This window comes from Myotis nattereri, assembly GCF_964212035.1.
Source record: "Myotis nattereri genome assembly, chromosome: 10".
In the NCBI taxonomy this organism is placed as follows: domain Eukaryota; kingdom Metazoa; phylum Chordata; class Mammalia; order Chiroptera; family Vespertilionidae; genus Myotis; species Myotis nattereri.
In genome coordinates this window covers 20,137,159-20,153,862 of record NC_138085.1, presented here as the reverse complement: position 1 = coordinate 20,153,862, position 16,704 = coordinate 20,137,159, and the positions used below count along the sequence as shown (strand labels likewise).

The 16,704-nt window shown below is 46.5% G+C and overlaps 1 protein-coding gene across 4 annotated transcripts in view; it reads right to left on the bottom strand.

The window, feature by feature from the left end:
• Positions 1-16,704, bottom strand: part of LOC308526278 (uncharacterized protein) — a 45,044-nt gene that overhangs the window by 16,482 nt on the left and 11,858 nt on the right. The window contains exons 4-10 of one of the 4 annotated variants that reach the window (XR_013996536.1): positions 16,278-16,417; positions 15,320-15,496; positions 14,057-14,148; positions 11,789-11,913; positions 9,306-9,379; positions 8,924-9,028; positions 2,067-2,434 (exon numbers count right to left, since the gene is read on the bottom strand). Coding sequence is in view for 1 of the 4 variants with exons in the window: in XM_081101389.1 (XP_080957515.1) it covers positions 2,353-2,434; positions 8,924-9,028; positions 9,306-9,379; positions 14,057-14,148; positions 16,278-16,417 (493 nt within the window). In the remaining 3 variants the exon portion in view is untranslated. Of the gene's footprint in view, positions 1-2,061; positions 2,435-8,923; positions 9,029-9,305; positions 9,380-11,788; positions 11,914-14,056; positions 14,149-15,319; positions 15,497-16,277; positions 16,418-16,704 lie in introns of those variants that run through there. The other 3 variants (XM_081101389.1, XR_013996535.1, XR_013996537.1) reach the window with 3 other exon arrangements.

The following is a 16,704-nucleotide window of genomic DNA, read 5'->3' as shown; positions in this document are numbered from 1 at the left end:
GTAAATTTCATTGTGTATATATTACTGTGATAACAATATACCAAAAAAAAAATAAAAATAGAAGGCACTGTCCTGGGTGTGGGAGAATCGGGTAGAGCTGTTTTCTATGGGCTCTACATGGCTGGTTGGGTCACTGTCAATATCCTGGTTGTGAGATTTTAATAAGATATTATTGAGGGAAACCGGGTCAGATTACATGGGCCACCTCTGTCTTATCTCTTATAAATAATGGGAATCTACAATTGTAATTTTAAAAGGTTAAAAAATAAAAGGGGCGACAACCAGATTTGGTTGTCTTGCCCCAGAGAATCTGGTCCAGCAGGTCCCATTGGGGTCAGGGCTGAGTATAAGGAATTGCCCACAGGAACTGGTGGTCAGTGGGATTGAGGGCCACCATCCAGACCAGTCACCTACACAGCTAAGTTCTCATCCCATCATGAAGCTTCCACAGCTTTTAATACAGCTGCTGTGTCTCAGCCACCTCTAATGCGATCACTGGGGGGAACAGCTCCTTCACTGTGCCACCTGGTTTCTTAAAGGAGCTTCAAACCTTTTAACCATCTCACAAAACACAACGCAGGTAGTGCAATCCTCCCACAGTGACCCTCTGCTTCATTAAACCACATCCACCAAGTAACAAGGATGGGCCTTTTGTGCCATTCCAGGAACACTGGGCCAGGGTCCTGTCGACAGAGCAGATTCACTTCTCGGTGTCAAGGTTGGGACCAGGGTACAGGGCCCAGGGTGACACTTCCCAAGGACAAGGATGAAGGAAGGCAGCATTGTCGTTGGAAGCACGTGCCTTTTAATCATCTGCAGATCTCAACTGTAGAAAAGATACCTATGCTCTGTTAAAGGTCTGGAAAGATAAATAATTTTTTTCTTTGTACTCAACAGAGTGGTGCTCAAAATTAAGGTAAAAATAATACCCTGTCTTCATATGCTCTCTCCTTCCATAGATGGCTCCAATTTTCCTGTCAACTTGAATGCAAGATGGAAGAAGTAATGCTGGTGGATGAAATCAACACATCCCTATTTTAAGGGGTGAAATGAAGATGAGAGACGGAGTGTCACTCATTAAGGTTTCATACTTTACTCTATGGTCAAGTAGGGAGTTTGTAATTGTCCATCCAAACCTGTATCATTAGGGTAATAATGTAGGGCTGTCATGAAGGCCTTTTCAGTGTCTGTACCCCATAAAATCTTGCTCTTTTTGGTCCATGATGTGGGCCAGGGAGCCACCAATGCTCATCCTCTCCCACAGTGACTGAGGGCTCCAGGGCTCCCCTGGCTTGTGGATTTAGCTGGCAATGAGCACAGCTCAATCGTGTGGAGGTGGGACAGACGAGTGGAGTCAGGATGGACTTGGAGCAGCCACTCATGGCTGTCCTTGCCTCTGGCCAGAGCTGATTCACATGGTGAGAGAGGCTCAGAAATGCAGAACAGCACAAACTCCTTGCTACTTGGCACCCAGGGCAGCACACTCACCCTCTTGTTCCTTTACCTGTGCAGCCAGCCAACTCAGTCACCTTCAGGGAGAACATCCAGAAAGAATAATAAAACAAAAGTACCTCATGCCAATCCACATAGCACTTCAAAGTACTAAGAGTAAAAAACTCACTGTCCATGCATTTCTACAGAAAGGCTACTTTCTGTCCAGACCCATACTCTTGCTCTTTTTTCTTCTTCTCCAAAGAAGAAAACACATCATTCTGGAGCCACCGAGATGGAGCAGACCAATGGCCAGCTGTCCACCCAATGATGACAACCGTGGTCTCAGAGAGAATACTATCTGCAGACTCCAGAGAGAGCAGCAGTGGGCTGAGTGGGGAGCGAACTGAGAACTTGACCAGTGACCAGCACGGTGGTGAGCTGATTTGTCTTGAAGACAGTGAGTCTTAGCACTGCTCTGTGCGCAGGACGGGAATGACTCAGAGAGGACTGGACCAGGGGCCTGTTGGAGCCAGAGTGGCGGCTGCCCTGGACCCTTCCCCCTTCTCTCCTGGCCAGGCCCTGGACTCCAAAGCATTGTGGCGACTCCTGATTATTTTTCTTCTTTTTCTCTTGCCAGTTTTCCCTGATAACCATCCTGTTATATGAAGCTGCCACACAGCTCATGGGTGGAGAGGAGTGTAAGGTTCTGAGAGAACCAGAGCTTCTAGCAGAAGGACCAGGAAGGTGGCTGAAATCCAGGGAGAGAGGAGCTGTGGGTGAGCTGGACCCGCACAGAGCACACCCTGGAGGCCAGCATAGGCTCTGCGCATGCTGATGCTGAGGTCACCCCCAGAGCTGCTGAGACACAAGTGACTCTGAACTTCATATGCTCCACAGCCTTACACAGGGGCCTCTCACCTCTGACACTCCGTGGTGGGAAGACAGACTGTGGAACCCGTCCAGCAGGGGCAGCACATCCATCACCAGCCTCATGTGAAGTCTGGAAGGAGAAAGGATCTGCATGTGAATAGGCACAGGGCTCAAGTGCAAGGGGCCAGAGCAGTAGAGCCCCAGCCTGCAGACCCACCACACCCTGCACTTTAGTTCCAAGTACAAGCTCTTTTTTGCAATAGTAACAATTGTAGATTTGACTTTGAAGAAAAAATAACCCAAATTACATTAGAGATTTCAATTTTGGTTTGTCACATCTTCAGTACATGTTAGCTGAACTCACTGTGGTAGTCATTTCACAATGTAGGCAAATCAAACCATCCTTTTGTCTGCCTTAAACTTATACAGTGGTGTATATTGATTATTTCTCAATAAAGCTGGGAAAAATAAACAGTGCCTTCATAAACGGGGAAAAAGTGGTTATAGATGCAGTGGAATGAAAACACCATAACTAAGAGAAAACAAATCAGGATACACACATAACAAATAGTATCATCTTGCCCTGGTGGCGTGCTCACTGGTTGAGCCTTGATCTATGAACCAGGAGGTCATACATGGAGTCCCTGTCAGAGTACGTGGGGCTCCATCCTTAGTAGGGGGCATGTAGGATGCAGGTGATGAATGATTCGTTCTCATCATTCATATTACTACTACCTCTCTCTCTCCCTCTCCTTTCCTCTCTGAAGTCAATACAACATATATTAATATAAATGAATTAATAGTATCACCTCAAAAAGGTATCTAGATATATAAATGTACGAAAGACAAAAGGAAATACTTTGAAATGTTGACAGTGGTTAACCTTGGATAGTGGAAAGAAGTGATTTCCTTTACTTTATACTATTCTTTTTAAAATTCTAATGATCCTATATTATTTTGATAATGAAAAAAATCTTCTAAAACACATTTAAGTAACTTTTTTTGGTGTAAAATGCATTTTGCATCCATGTTCAGTGACCATCCACTTATCTTTGAGAAGCTTAAAAAGTGCTTTGCGTTGTGAAATATCCTTTAAAATGCATTCTTGCACTCCAACAGCTCCTGAATGAGAACACTGGGCTTTGGAGATGCTGGGTCTGCTTGGAAAAAATAATGGGCAGGGGTTGGAGGCACGGTAGGGGATGGGGCGGGTCAGCAACCCTGAAGAGAGGCTCCTAGGTAGGATGCCTCAGGGTCCACAGCTCAGGCTGTATTTGAAGAATTCCTCATTGGAAGGCTGATATCTACAGTAAAGTTTCAGATTTGATAAACTTCAGACATGAGCCACAGTAACTTTTTTAAAAACGGTTTTTGCCGTTCTTATTGCAAATCCATATATATAAAAGGCTAATGTGCTAAGGATTCCACCACCTGACCACTCGCTATGAAGAGCACTGACCACCAGGGGCAGACGTTCAATACTGGAGCTGCTGTGACCTGAACTGGCCCTTTACAGAGGCAGGGCACTGCGCACCCAGAGTCCACAAGCAACACTCCGCTTTTCCCAAGTGGGACACAGGCCCGGCCACGAACCCATGGCACAAAGCCCACAGGCCAGCCCAGCACAGAAATGGTGGCTGTGGGCACCAGGTAATGATGTCACATAGTAATGCCAGGCTTCCTCTCCCTAGCGACTAGCCTCCTTGGAGTTTCTTCACCCACTTGCTTTATAGCCAGGTGCAAACATTTTACACTTTAACCAAATGTCTTTGAAGTGTTTTCATGTGCCTCATCTCATTTGATCCTCACTGAAGTCCCGGAATAGGTAGAGAGGAGACTCGGTAGAATCCTGTTTTCATTTCATTAGCCAGAAAATGAAGATTTAGAATGTTTTAAAAATTGACCCAACTGAAAAGAAGCAAGAAATGGTAGAGCCTGAACATGACTTCAGGTTTTCTCACTGCAGGGAATATAGTCAAACGGGGTTATAGTTAAATATTTCTCCCTTTGTTATCTCTGCATGATGCACAATAATAATCTGCTTTCATTTTGGTATTTATGCTGTTTTGCTGTCAATATCCTGAAAAAGAAATTGGGGCACTTCACCAAGCTGGAAAAAGTTTACCTAATCAGAAAGCAGGTCTAAGTAAGCAAATATCTATATATCTATATCTATAACTATATCTATATCTATATCTATATCTATATCTATATCTATATCTACATCTATATCTATCTATCTATCTATCTATCTATCTATTTATCTATCTATCTCTCTGGCGCCAGTTGCATGTGTTTCCATCTGTCATTGTTGATCGTGAATTTGGTATACACTTCTATTATTGAGAAAGGGCAAATAGTGATCTTACAATATTTCTTCTAATTAATTTCCTTTCAATGTGCACCAATTCATGCACTGGGACTCTAGTAATTAAATAATACTATCAAGACGCCTAAGAGAAACATATGTATACAGAAAAGATTTTTAAAGAATTCAGATCTCCTAAGTCACAGCTCTATGGTTCTAACCTCAACTGGGTCTACAGAGGCTGACAGGAAAAATAGAATGAGCACTTGCCCTGGGTTCTCATTTGATCTCTGCTATTAATAGCTTGTGGTCTTGGGGATTTCACTTACCCTTTCTGGGTCTCCAAGCTGCATCTATAGGATGAGGGTAAAATTAGACCTCTTAAATAAGGTTTCTACAAATGCTTCAAAAAATAATTGTAGGTTCAGATTTCTACAATGTTCCTAAATATCTCAGCAATAATAAACTTTTTCTTGTTTTAAACTTTGTGGTACAAAACTTCACAAAAATGTAAACACAGTTTTATAATACTACTCATTTCAAAAATATATAATCTCTATAAAACTTATCCTATAAAATTTCGGTAGATACTATTAAACATTTCTTAGTAACTGTACTATAACCCAAACTAGTAAATTTAGCATTATCTTTTTAAAACATCAATTGCATATTCTTGGATTGGTGGAAAAGGCTCAGAAAATACAGATGTGTTGAGCACCATATGTCACTTTTATTAAAATTCAACAAGTAACTTCCCAGGTATGGAAAACTTCAGGTGAAGCCAATTTTGGGGGTGTAAAAATCAACTCCTGTAAACATCAAATTAAAATGTGGCTGTATTTTCTGCCTTAAAAATTAAAAAAACATAAGAATTGTTATTTAACTCACTCAAATGGTTTGTGAAGCTGAAATACTTCCATGTAGGGTCTGCCCCAACCTGACATTAGTTTAGTGCAAGGACTGAGAGCCACATGTCACCTATTCTCCCCAGTGAGGAAGGGAGCTGTGTGTGAATCATTCCTACCACTAAGCCCCTCGGACAGCCAGCTGCTAGGCAGCAAGGAAACCAGCCTCAGCTCACAGGTGGGAGAAGTGCTGCCATCTCTCTCAGAATACTTCCAAATTCATCCTGAGAAGGACAGGCCCTACCAGCCAAGACCCAGTCAGGCCACTGCTGGGCTCTAAGTAAAGACTGACAATTGTCTCTACCTCTTATTTCTTCTGAGACCAAACCAACCAACCTCCCACCCACCCACCCAACCACCCACCCAACCAACCAACCACAATTTAATCATAATCCTTGCACTGAAGCCACTGCTAAATAAACACCAAGTTGTATATGGGCTCACGTGGTGACTACCCTCCTAGACACATATTCCTAGGCCTGGAATAAGCTCTGCCCATGCCCATTCCCTTCCCTCAGCTCGATTCTCCAACCTCCCCTGCTCACACCCCCCCACACATACACCCTATTTGACCAGGTAGTTAACTTTCTGGGGACTACAGATCCGTCTTGTCCCCTGGCTTGAGACACAAGCCCCAGAGAAGCAGGACCCCTCACTTCCTGGCTTAATAGACAGGGGGCCCTGCTGGGGTCTGGCGGGAACTCTGTCCCCAGCTGCCTCCTGTCAGCTCAGCAGCCAACACTCCTCCAGGTCCAGGGAGCACATGCAACCTGCCCCACAATGACAGGGGACCAGCCCCGCACAGGGAAGGAGCCCACACGGGGGCTACTGGTCTCTCACTGGGGCTCTTGGTCCCAGGTGGCGACTTGATCGAGCCTCTCCACTCTCCTGGTTTCTCCCAGGAACCAGGGGCTGGCCAAGTCCCACCCTTTGGGAAAGTGACTCCTTGGCTGCCCCCACAGAGCAAGGCCCAGGGGAACCCCAATCCTCCAAGCGTTTTAAATACCTGACAAGCCCAAGTTCACCCTTGGAATGAGCCCTTCCCGACCACAACAGCCACTACCCCATGGGACACTCCAAGTCCCAGCACCTGGGACAGCCATGGGAAAACTATGGCCCGCGGGCTGGATTTGGCCCTTTCGAAATAATAAAACTAAAAAAAAAAAAAAAAAGACCGCACCCTATTATTTAATGATGTTTACTTTGAATTTACATTAGTTCACACAAACACTCTATCCATGCTTATCTTACAGCCTGCCAAGAACCCATTGTGGCCCTCAAGTCAAAAAGTTTACCCATGCCTCTTCTAGAGACAACTTCCTTTCCAGCTCACTTGAGTGGAGAAGGTCAGGAGACCAGGATGTCTCTCTGTTGCTTCCCGTTCTTCCGACACTCTGCGAAGAAGAAAGTCCAGGGCAAGAGATGTTTCTGTTGCTGGGGAAACAGGCGCAAGCGCCACCACTGATACCCCTCGCCCTCTGGCATGAGGCACACACAGGTAACCAAGGGCAGGCCCTTTCAGCTCACACTTGTGCGCCAACTGGGGGTCATACCTGGGGAGCCCACACCTCTTACCCCTCATCCCAGGTGTGTGTGTGTGTGTGTTTGTGTGTGTGTGTGTGTGTGTCCGGGATGGTGAGGTGAAGAAAGCGGGGGATGAGGGATGCTCAACCTGGGCTAAGGAGCAGGTTGGTAAGTGTCAGAAGCCTGGAGGGTGTTGGAGGGTGTGTCATGTTCACTGCCCAGGTCATGGCTCACAGGAAGGGAAGCCGAGTGCTGGGGTCAGAGCTCTGCTACCCACTTATTAAATCGCAGGGGTGCTCAAGGGGTCATCAACTTCACTCCCTGCCTGGAGGTCTTTGCAGATGCCCCTCTCTGCCTGATCTGGGGAGCAGAATGGGTGGTGGGCATCTTCCCCACTGGTAATGCCCGGGCCCCTCATGCCTCCTGGCCCGGTAGCGGGCTCTGTCTTTGCAGAGCTCCAACAAGGGCACGTCGAGGAGCTGGCTGACAGGTTCACTTATGCCCTCAACGGGTACAAAGGACAAGTGCGTCAGGACAGGAAAACCATCCAGTGCCAAACTGAGGTGAGAGCTGGCCCACACCTAGGACTCTGAGGTGACTGGGGTGGGACCAGAAGTCAGACTCAAATCTGGGGCCTCAAGTTCTCACAGGCCCACTCCCAAAGTGATCTGCACCTTCAATCCTCCTGACCAGCTCCCTGGTAGGGGAGAAAAGCAGTCTTTCTTCCTGTGCTTCTTGGGATCAGAGAGAAAGCATCTGTTGCTCTCTTTGCCTCATGCTCCTTTCAACTGATGAAATCCCTGCCCAAAGTATCCTGTGGACCAGCCCCAGCCCGACTGTCCTTGCAGACCTTCTCCAAGCTATACACATCATCCCACTTGATAGTGCTGTGTATTGAAAAAAAAGGGGAGGGGGAAGCGGGGGTGGGGGTTAGGGGTGTAGGAAGGGATAAAGGCCTTGAATACTTTTCTCTGCAACCTATCACCTCACAGAGGACGACAAACCATTGCAGTGCGGCCAGCTCAGGAGCTGTGGCCTGACCCAACTCCATATCATCCCAACAAGGACAGAGTTTTCCTCAGTCATTCAGGCTTTCACTGTGGCTACACCTTGACACAAATCAATTGTTGCAAGCTCAGCAGGGCTGCCAGAAACATCCTCACTGTCCTCATAGGCTAGGTCTGCCATGACACAGGACCACAGATTGGGTGGAAGGTTCCTGATGCCTCCTGGCTCAGTACCCACTCTGTCTTTGCAGAGCTCCAAGGAGGACATCATTGAGGTGCTGGCCCATGGACCCGACTACACCACCTACGGGGTCAGGGTGCAGGTGCACGAGGCTGACGACACAGACCAGTGCCTGTCTGAGGTGAGAGCTGGCCTCGAGGGTCTCTACACCCAAAACCCCAACACAACCTGGCAGTGCCCAGAACCCACACTCCAATCTGGGGACTCCACAGATACCCTCCCAGGACTCTCCCTAGTGTCCCACTGCCCCAAGACAAAGAAATGAGGACCCCCCGCCCCCGTCCAGCTACATGGGACGGTAAAGACAAGCTCCTCACATATTTGTAGCAATATCAGAGAGAGAAATGTCGTGTGAACTGTGTCCTGTCCCTCATCTTGCCATGGCCACGGTACCAGCTTTCCCAGGGGGAATCACCCCCACGTCTCCACGCTGGCCTTCTGCAGAGCCCAACGGTTCCTGGACGAGCTTCTATCTCGGTGAGCATACACTCGTGACTCTGCCCACTGCTAGCTGTGAGGCATGAAAATGTCACCACATCTTCCCGAGTCTCAGGATGCTCCTCTGAAAAGTGGGTTGCTGGGGGGGGGGGAACCTCATAGCACTGCTGTGGGGACAAGCCATGGCAGGTCTCACCTTCTCCCTGGCTCTGCAGACAGGGTAGCTGGATGTGCGGCAGTTGTTGTTGGCAATTCTTTCACTCTGTCCCACGGAAAGAACTCTGACACACCCATCAGCGGCCTGTGGCATCAGAGGTTGGAAAAGCACATGCAAAGCGACCTGTTAAGCAGTGTGAGATTTCACCTAGCCGGTCCTGGTCCTTGGTGTAACCACACTGGGGATTTCTGGGGAGAGCAGGGGCCCAGGCCCACTCAGATGTATGGCATGCTCCTGGTTGGAGTTTCTTTACTCGACAATGTGCACACACTTTTGGAGACACTTAGCCTGACTCAAGGAATGAAGCAGACACAATCCCTGGGCCTCAGTTCTGGGCATTGGGTCCAGCAGTCACGCTCACCATCATTTGCAGCTCGTGTCCACCATCCACCAGGGCTGATGCCATCAGAGTGATTTTTCCATCTGGATGCACACCTGTTTAGAATGACCGGGCTGACACATCACAGGACCAAGTCATAAAGTGAGTGGTCTCCGGGTCCAGAAGGAGGGCCCTCAGAGTCAGCATCGTGGGGACTGTGGTGGGTGGGGGATGGAGAGTGCCTGGCAGAACCCTAATCTTATACATCATCTGATTCCCAAGAAAGGCCTGGGCTCTGGAGTCTTCTATTCCAGGAGGATAGGAGTCAAAGACGACAGTGGGTGGGGTCCCGGGCCTTGTAGACCCAGAGGGGACGCTGTGCTGATTGGTCCCTCACAGTCCCCTCCCCCCCACAGACCCACCCCGCTCTGCCTGCCCCTCTCCATATCCATCTCCCCTGACCACAGTGGCCAGGCTCAGAACAGGCCTGTGGTGAGCAGGGTGCTCACAAGCCTGTCTCAGTCCTCAGTCCAGATGCCCAGGGCCTGGAGGGTGGGGGTGGGCAGTGCACTGGACCTTTAGGTGAGCTGCCAGTGGGAAGAAGAGTCTCACACAGACTCCGTGTTAAACCTGCTGGATCCCACAACTGCTACAACCATGACAGCCACACAAGGGCCGGGGTTACCATGGTGCTCTCCCATGGGTGGTCATGGGAGACCTGCACAGAAGCTCATATCTAAACAAGTGTACCATGGGAGGGCAGACTGGAAGGAAAGAGCAGGACTCAGAATCTGCTGCCCACCTGCCTCTCCCCAGGGCCTTTGCTGCGATGGTGGGGACCTGGCTGGACCACGTCCAGGGTTTGGGGCAGCCCCTTCCTTCCGCCTGCTTCAAGGTAGAGCAGGCCTTGGTGCCCGTCAATTCCCCTGCCCAAACCTGGTGGGCCACACCCAAAATCTATGGTTGGCGCTGCAGCACCTTGAGCCCACCGAGGCAACTCAACAAGGTGAGGCGGAATGATCATCTGGGCAGATCATCGGGGGAGGGCAGGCTCATGGGCTGGAGTTCCCTTAAAGGCGGTGGCATCTTTCCTGTCTGCACTAAGTCACAGGAAAGCCAGGAGTGTGAGTCAATGTGTCTCTTTCTCCTGCTCCAGGTCCACGCCCAGAGCTCCAGAGCTCTCCGGAGGCAGAGGAAGGGCCTGCTCAGGGGCCAGAGCCTGGTCCAACGAGAGGCCCTGCCCTGGCCAGGCCTGGCTCGAGGCAGTACCTGAAGCCATTATGGAGCCAGCTACTGGCTGCGCTGGAAGCCTTCCCTCGTGCTGTCAGAAGAGTTCTAGGCGATTATCTTAAATAATTCAGAGGAATACATCCCAACTGTACATTTATAATAGTAAATAAGGATAATTTCTAAAAGTACCTACCTATTTATGTAGACTATTTCCCATTAAGTTAAATACTCCTTTTGAATAAATAAGGTTGTTTATTAAAAACACGTGTAGACCATGTCTTCTCACGTACATATACATAATTCCATACACACACACACACACACACGTACACACACACACGTACACATATATGCTGACATGGAAGGTGCTCACTGTATAATACAGTTTTAAAATAAGTTTTGAAACATTTAATTTCCTCTGATAACTACGTATACACTGATAAAATGGGGAAATAAAATCTGGAAATATATACACCAGAATGTTCACACTGGTGAACTGTCAGCAGTGAAACTACCAGAAGTGACAGTTTCTTCTCATTTTGCTTCATGTATAGGTTCTGGTTGACACAAGGATCATACCTCCAATATATAGACATAGACAGTAGAGAGAGAAAGGGAGAGGCAGAGAACACAGATGAGAGGTGCACCAGCCGCCTCGTGCCCACCCCGACATGGAACTGACCGCAAAACCCTGCCACATGCCCTCCCTGGGAACTGATCCGGAAACCTTTCAGTGCAAGGGGAGATGCCCATCCAATGAGCCCCATCAGCCGGGGCTAGACTCAGTATATATTTTTAAAAAATACACTTTGATTGATTTCAGGGAGGGAGAAAGGGCGAGACAGGAACGTAAACCATGAGAGAGAAGCATGGATCGGTTTCCTCCTTCACGACCCCTATCGGTGATCCAGGCTGCAACCGGGCCTGTGCCCTGACCCGGAATCAAACCAACTGTGCACTCCTGCCTGCTTCACAGGCGGACGCTCGACCACCGTGCAGCACTGGCCAGACTCAATCATATCTTTCTAAACTTTCCCAAGTGCCAATTTGTATCTTGAAATGGTCTCAGGAAAGGAAAAATTACTTAATGGGGGGCATTCTACTTCCCTCGCTGTTTAGATGCATTTGCTATTTGGCCAGAAACAACCAGTAGACTAGCTCTCAACCATACTTAAAATCACTAGGGATAGCAAGAGCATTGCTTTGGTTGCAACAGGAGTAACTCAAAACAACTCCCTCCACTAAACACTTCCTGAATCATTTCCCTTCCTCCATGAGCCCAGAATTTAACTCACCAGTCAAACTCAGCTTAGGGAGAGGAAATGGTTCCACTGGAACAGGACGGTATGGAAACAAGGTACACAGCCCTGGTTCTACCCGAGGGGCCATAGTTCACTGACACCACCACCACGGGAACAATCTATAATTAAAATGAAAACCACCATGTCAGAAAATTCTAAGCAGAAAAGGACAAAGGAATGCCACTGGTGAGTATTTCAAAAGGAGGCACGCTGTGCAAGAGGGATCCATTCAGTGCTGTGGCCCACTCATCCAAAGCTCATCGTTCTCATGTGAGCAGTACTCTTGCTCTGAGGGGAGACACATTTCCTTTCTTTCATTTCATATTTGCTTTCAAGGAAAACCAGCTAGCTGGTCAATACACCAAGCCAACACTCCTCAGGTATCCAACAGGAGAAACCTAAATGTCTCAGTGAATTTTAAGTTTTACTAAATTTGAATTAAAAAAAGTTTCATTTTAAATTGATATGTGGCTGCCCGACTGGCGTGGCTCAGTGCTTGATCGTGGACCCCGGAACCAAGAGATCCCCGTTTCATTCCCAGTCAGGGCCCATACTGGGGTTGCGCGCTAGGGGCTATGAGACGGATGATGCTCTCTCATCATTGATGTTTCTCTCTCCCCTTCCCCAGCCTCCTCACCGCCCCCACCTCCACCCCCCTGCTCTCTCTGTTCCCCTTCCCTTCCTCTCTCTGAGATCAATGAAAACATATATGTTTAACCAGTTCTATGTGGATAATATGGACCCTATGAGACAGTGTACTTCAAAACACTAGGCAACTGTTGTGAAACAGTCATCGCTGAATCTCGGGACACCTGTCCTCCACAAGTCCACACAGAAGAAATGTACGGGGCCCTCAGTGATCACAGTAGAAACAGGAAGCTCTCCATCTGACACGTCCCCACTGCCCTTCCCCTCACCACCTCCTCCTGGGCTGAGGCACCTCCTTCGGGAGCACTTTGACACTAAACTGCCCCATGTCCCTTGCAATTTGGCCCGTTCTGCCCAAGGGTTCACGCAAGAGTCTCATAGTTGATTTCTGAGACACTAAGTTCCTCCCTGATATAAAGCACAACAGCGAGGAGAGGATTTTTTTCCTCTCGTTGATGCTGGGAGCTTACCCTGACATCACTGAGCAGCTGAATTCAATATTGGATCCACCTACCTGTGGACTTGTTCTTTTGTGAGAAAGACAAGTCCCTACTGTTAGCTGCATCACTATTCTGCTGCTTATAATTCTCAGCTTCCACACTGAATGAGATCCTTAAAACTCCTGAGGGTGGACAAGGTTGTAGCATTTCATGGTATTGCAAAACAACAACAACACCAAACACGAAAACAAAAACAAAAAACAATGGGAGCAGAGAGCAAGACAGGGGAAAGATGGGAGATGCCGGAAAGTACACCAGCCTTCCACCGACTCCAGAGGGAGACGTCGGGATACAGGGCATGGCACAGCTCTAAGCTGGGCTGGCAGAGTGTGATGCCAATGAGGATCTCAAAGTGTGACCACAGAAAAGGGGTGAGGGAGAGACAAGACTGCAATAGGAGCTAAGGTCGGATCATGGTCGGCCTGGACGGACACGCTAAGTATTTGGGACTCATTTCTAAAGGCCATAGGAGACCACTGGCAGTTTTCAGAAGAGACATGATCATATTGACATTTTCAAAAGATCCTTCGGTCTGCCCGTAGAGAATGCTTAGGGACCTGGCGATACTAGAGGTTGACAGGTCACAGAGCACACATGGGATCAGGAGGCCCCGAAGTCAATGGGGCTTAGTACTCTTGCTGCTAACCTTGATGGCTTCACACTAGAATCGTTGTATCAGGAATGTCAAGGTGGAAATCTATCCCACTCAAGGCACTTGACAGCTTATGTCTAGAAGTTACAATAAAGTAGCACGATATGCCGTATCTTTTCTCAGATCAAAACACTCTCAGAACAAAGTGGAGAACATACCAAAACCAAGACTTGCTAAAGTGGTAAGGAAAAGGGTGTGGACTCAGCTTCCAGACAGAACAACAGGTCAGTGGCACAGACAGAGACACGCACACACACACAGAATGCGAGAGAGAGGCTGAGAGGAAGGAAGGGACCTCAAGAACGAGAGTACAAGACAAGTGACAGGACCTGACACCCCATCAGCTGGCCTGTACTTGATGTTGTTTAGAAGCGAGTTTATAACATAGAGTCCAAACATAATCGAAATACAAGCAAATGTCACCATACTGTTCACAAAACCTTTAATGACACAGTTGCTTACCTTGATCAAGTGTGCATACTTCTTCAGTTGTTCTGAAAAGCATTGTGTAATCTTTGCAGTAATGATCTAAGTAAAACTCCATTTTTAAGTCCCTACAACAACAAGAACATATAAAATACAAATAACTAGGAAGGTATTCCAATATTTACCCCCAACAGTTAGCAATCATCAATAGAACTTTCCCATTTAAAAACACTTATGAGAAAAAAGATAATCAAATCCAGAGCCCCTTTATTCTATTTCTGGACTTTCCTGTGCCCAGTATTGTAAGTGCAACCTCAACTACTTTTGCTAGACAGATGTTGTGCAGGTGAAACTACTGTAAAAACACTGTGATCTCGGTTCTCTTCCATTACCTATTGGCTGTTGATCTTGAACAAACCATCTCTAGAGCCTCAATATTTTCTTCCAGAAAATGGGGAAATACCAGTTAATTCACTGTGAAGTTTTAAAACTAAATAAAATATGTAAAAAATACCAGAGCCCATGATTAGGGTTGGAAATCATTTCATTATAAAACAGTTTTCACGATAGTAATGATTTGTCCTAAGAGAAATAAAAAAAAAAAATTAAAAGTGCCATGTCTCAGAATACAACTTCTTTATCTCAAGGAAGATCACAAAAATTAGAAAACGTTCTGTAATATTAACTCAGATGTTGGTATTTTTATTCCATTCAATTTTATTTATTATCAACGGTCACAATACCCAAGTGTGTGACCTTTAGAATTCAGTGTTAAACAGAGTGCTGGCCAGGCTGTGAGAGTGCAGTGTTAGCACCATTTAAACGTAGATCCACCAGGAACCTGACAGACACCGAAGGCAACAGCACAAGTGCAGCAGAGAGCCCACAGCGAACCAAGCGTCAGGGTCTTGGAAACACACTGACAGGTTTTCTCATCACTAATGGGGGTCATGGTTCCCTGGCCTGGTTGACAATTTATGTAGCTAAACTGCAGTTATCTGAACTGTAAGCACTACTAGAATGTAGGTATTGTTACAGCATAGCAGGTATTGTTATAGACCTTCCACCACAGTGCAGGCAGTCAGCCTGTCAACATGAAATGCTCTTCGGGTCACCCCCAGTGTTTACCATGTTTCCTGACTTCCTACTGATCTTAGGACAAAGATGACTCACAAGCCCTTACATAGCCAGTATCTTCAAACAATTCTAGGTTTTGCAAACAATGCTCTGGGTTCTTAAGGCCAACGTCTGAGTCACCTGAGCACTCCTGGAAGTTTTCACTCTACACACAGTATTTACCTTGCCAACTGAACAAGGGGCGTCAACAAGTGAATGAATTCCTTCTCCCATCAGAGTATTCCATTTAGGCTCCTCAGAGACCCAGTGAAGTAGGAAAAAGATTGCAGGTATGTGAGAGAAGTGTAGAAGAATCCAGACTAAGATTCTGTGACAAGTCTTCATCCTTCATCTGAGAAACTTTCCAAAAGATTCAGACATAAAGATCTGTTCAAAAGGTGAGACTCAACCTTCTGGTGGTGGTCTGAATTCAGTAAATAATCCCAATCCCGAGAAGAAGAAACAGATATTGATTTTTTAAATCATGCCTCCTTGTAATTAGGGGGGTGGGAGTGATCAAGGAGGGGTCGATGAGGGGAGAAGGAGACATATGTAATACTTTAAACCAGTGTTAAACTCAACCTTCCTAATGCCGCGACCCTTTAATATAGTTCCTCATGTTATGTTGACCCCCACTTTCACTGTTACAAATTAAATATAATTAAAGCATAGTGATTAATCCCAAAAACAATATGTAATTATATATGTGTTTTCCCATGGTATTAGGCGACCCCTGTGAAAGGGTCATTCGACCCCTAAAGGGCTCACGACCCACAGGTTGAGAACCGCTGCTTTAAACAATAAAAAAATTCAATTAAAGCAATTCAAGTTCCATTTTCATATTCAGTTGATCTAAGAATATGAAAAAAAAATCACAATGCTGGCCCAGCAGGTGTGGCTCAGTGGTTGAGCATCAATCCATGAACCAAGAGGTCATGGTTCAATTCCTGACCAGGGCACATGCCCAGGTTTCTGGTTTTATTCCCAGGAGGGAGTGTGCAGGAGGCAGCCAACTGATGATTCTCTCTCATCAAGGATATTTCTATCTCTCTCCCTCTCCCTTCCTGTCCCTGAAATCAATTAAAACATTTTAAAAATTAAGTAATCACAATGCTGGAAAATGAAAGGAATATCAAAACACCTAAATGACTTTAGTGATCTTCTAAATCCTCTGTTGTCATTTCCAGTCTCCAAAGCACTTTCTCCACGAGATTTGAGGCTCTTTGTTGTCATTTCCACAGTCTCCACAGCACCTTCTACGGAAAGAGATGTGGACTCTTCCTTTAATGAATAATATAAAAATGCTTAGACAAAACCACCATTATTCATTTTGTTTTGAACAACAAAAAAAGAGGTATACATTTGGAATCAAAAAGTTCAATAAAATTCCAAAAAGAAACTTATTGTAGGCTTTTTCAGACTTACCCTGTGATATGATAAATGCCTAAAATTAAAACAAAATGCTTATCTAAGAATTGCATCTAAATAATAGCCTATTAACAAATCATATCTAAATAAGAATTGTGGTGAGCTAGAAGGGGACAATAAAAAAGGGGGGACATATATAA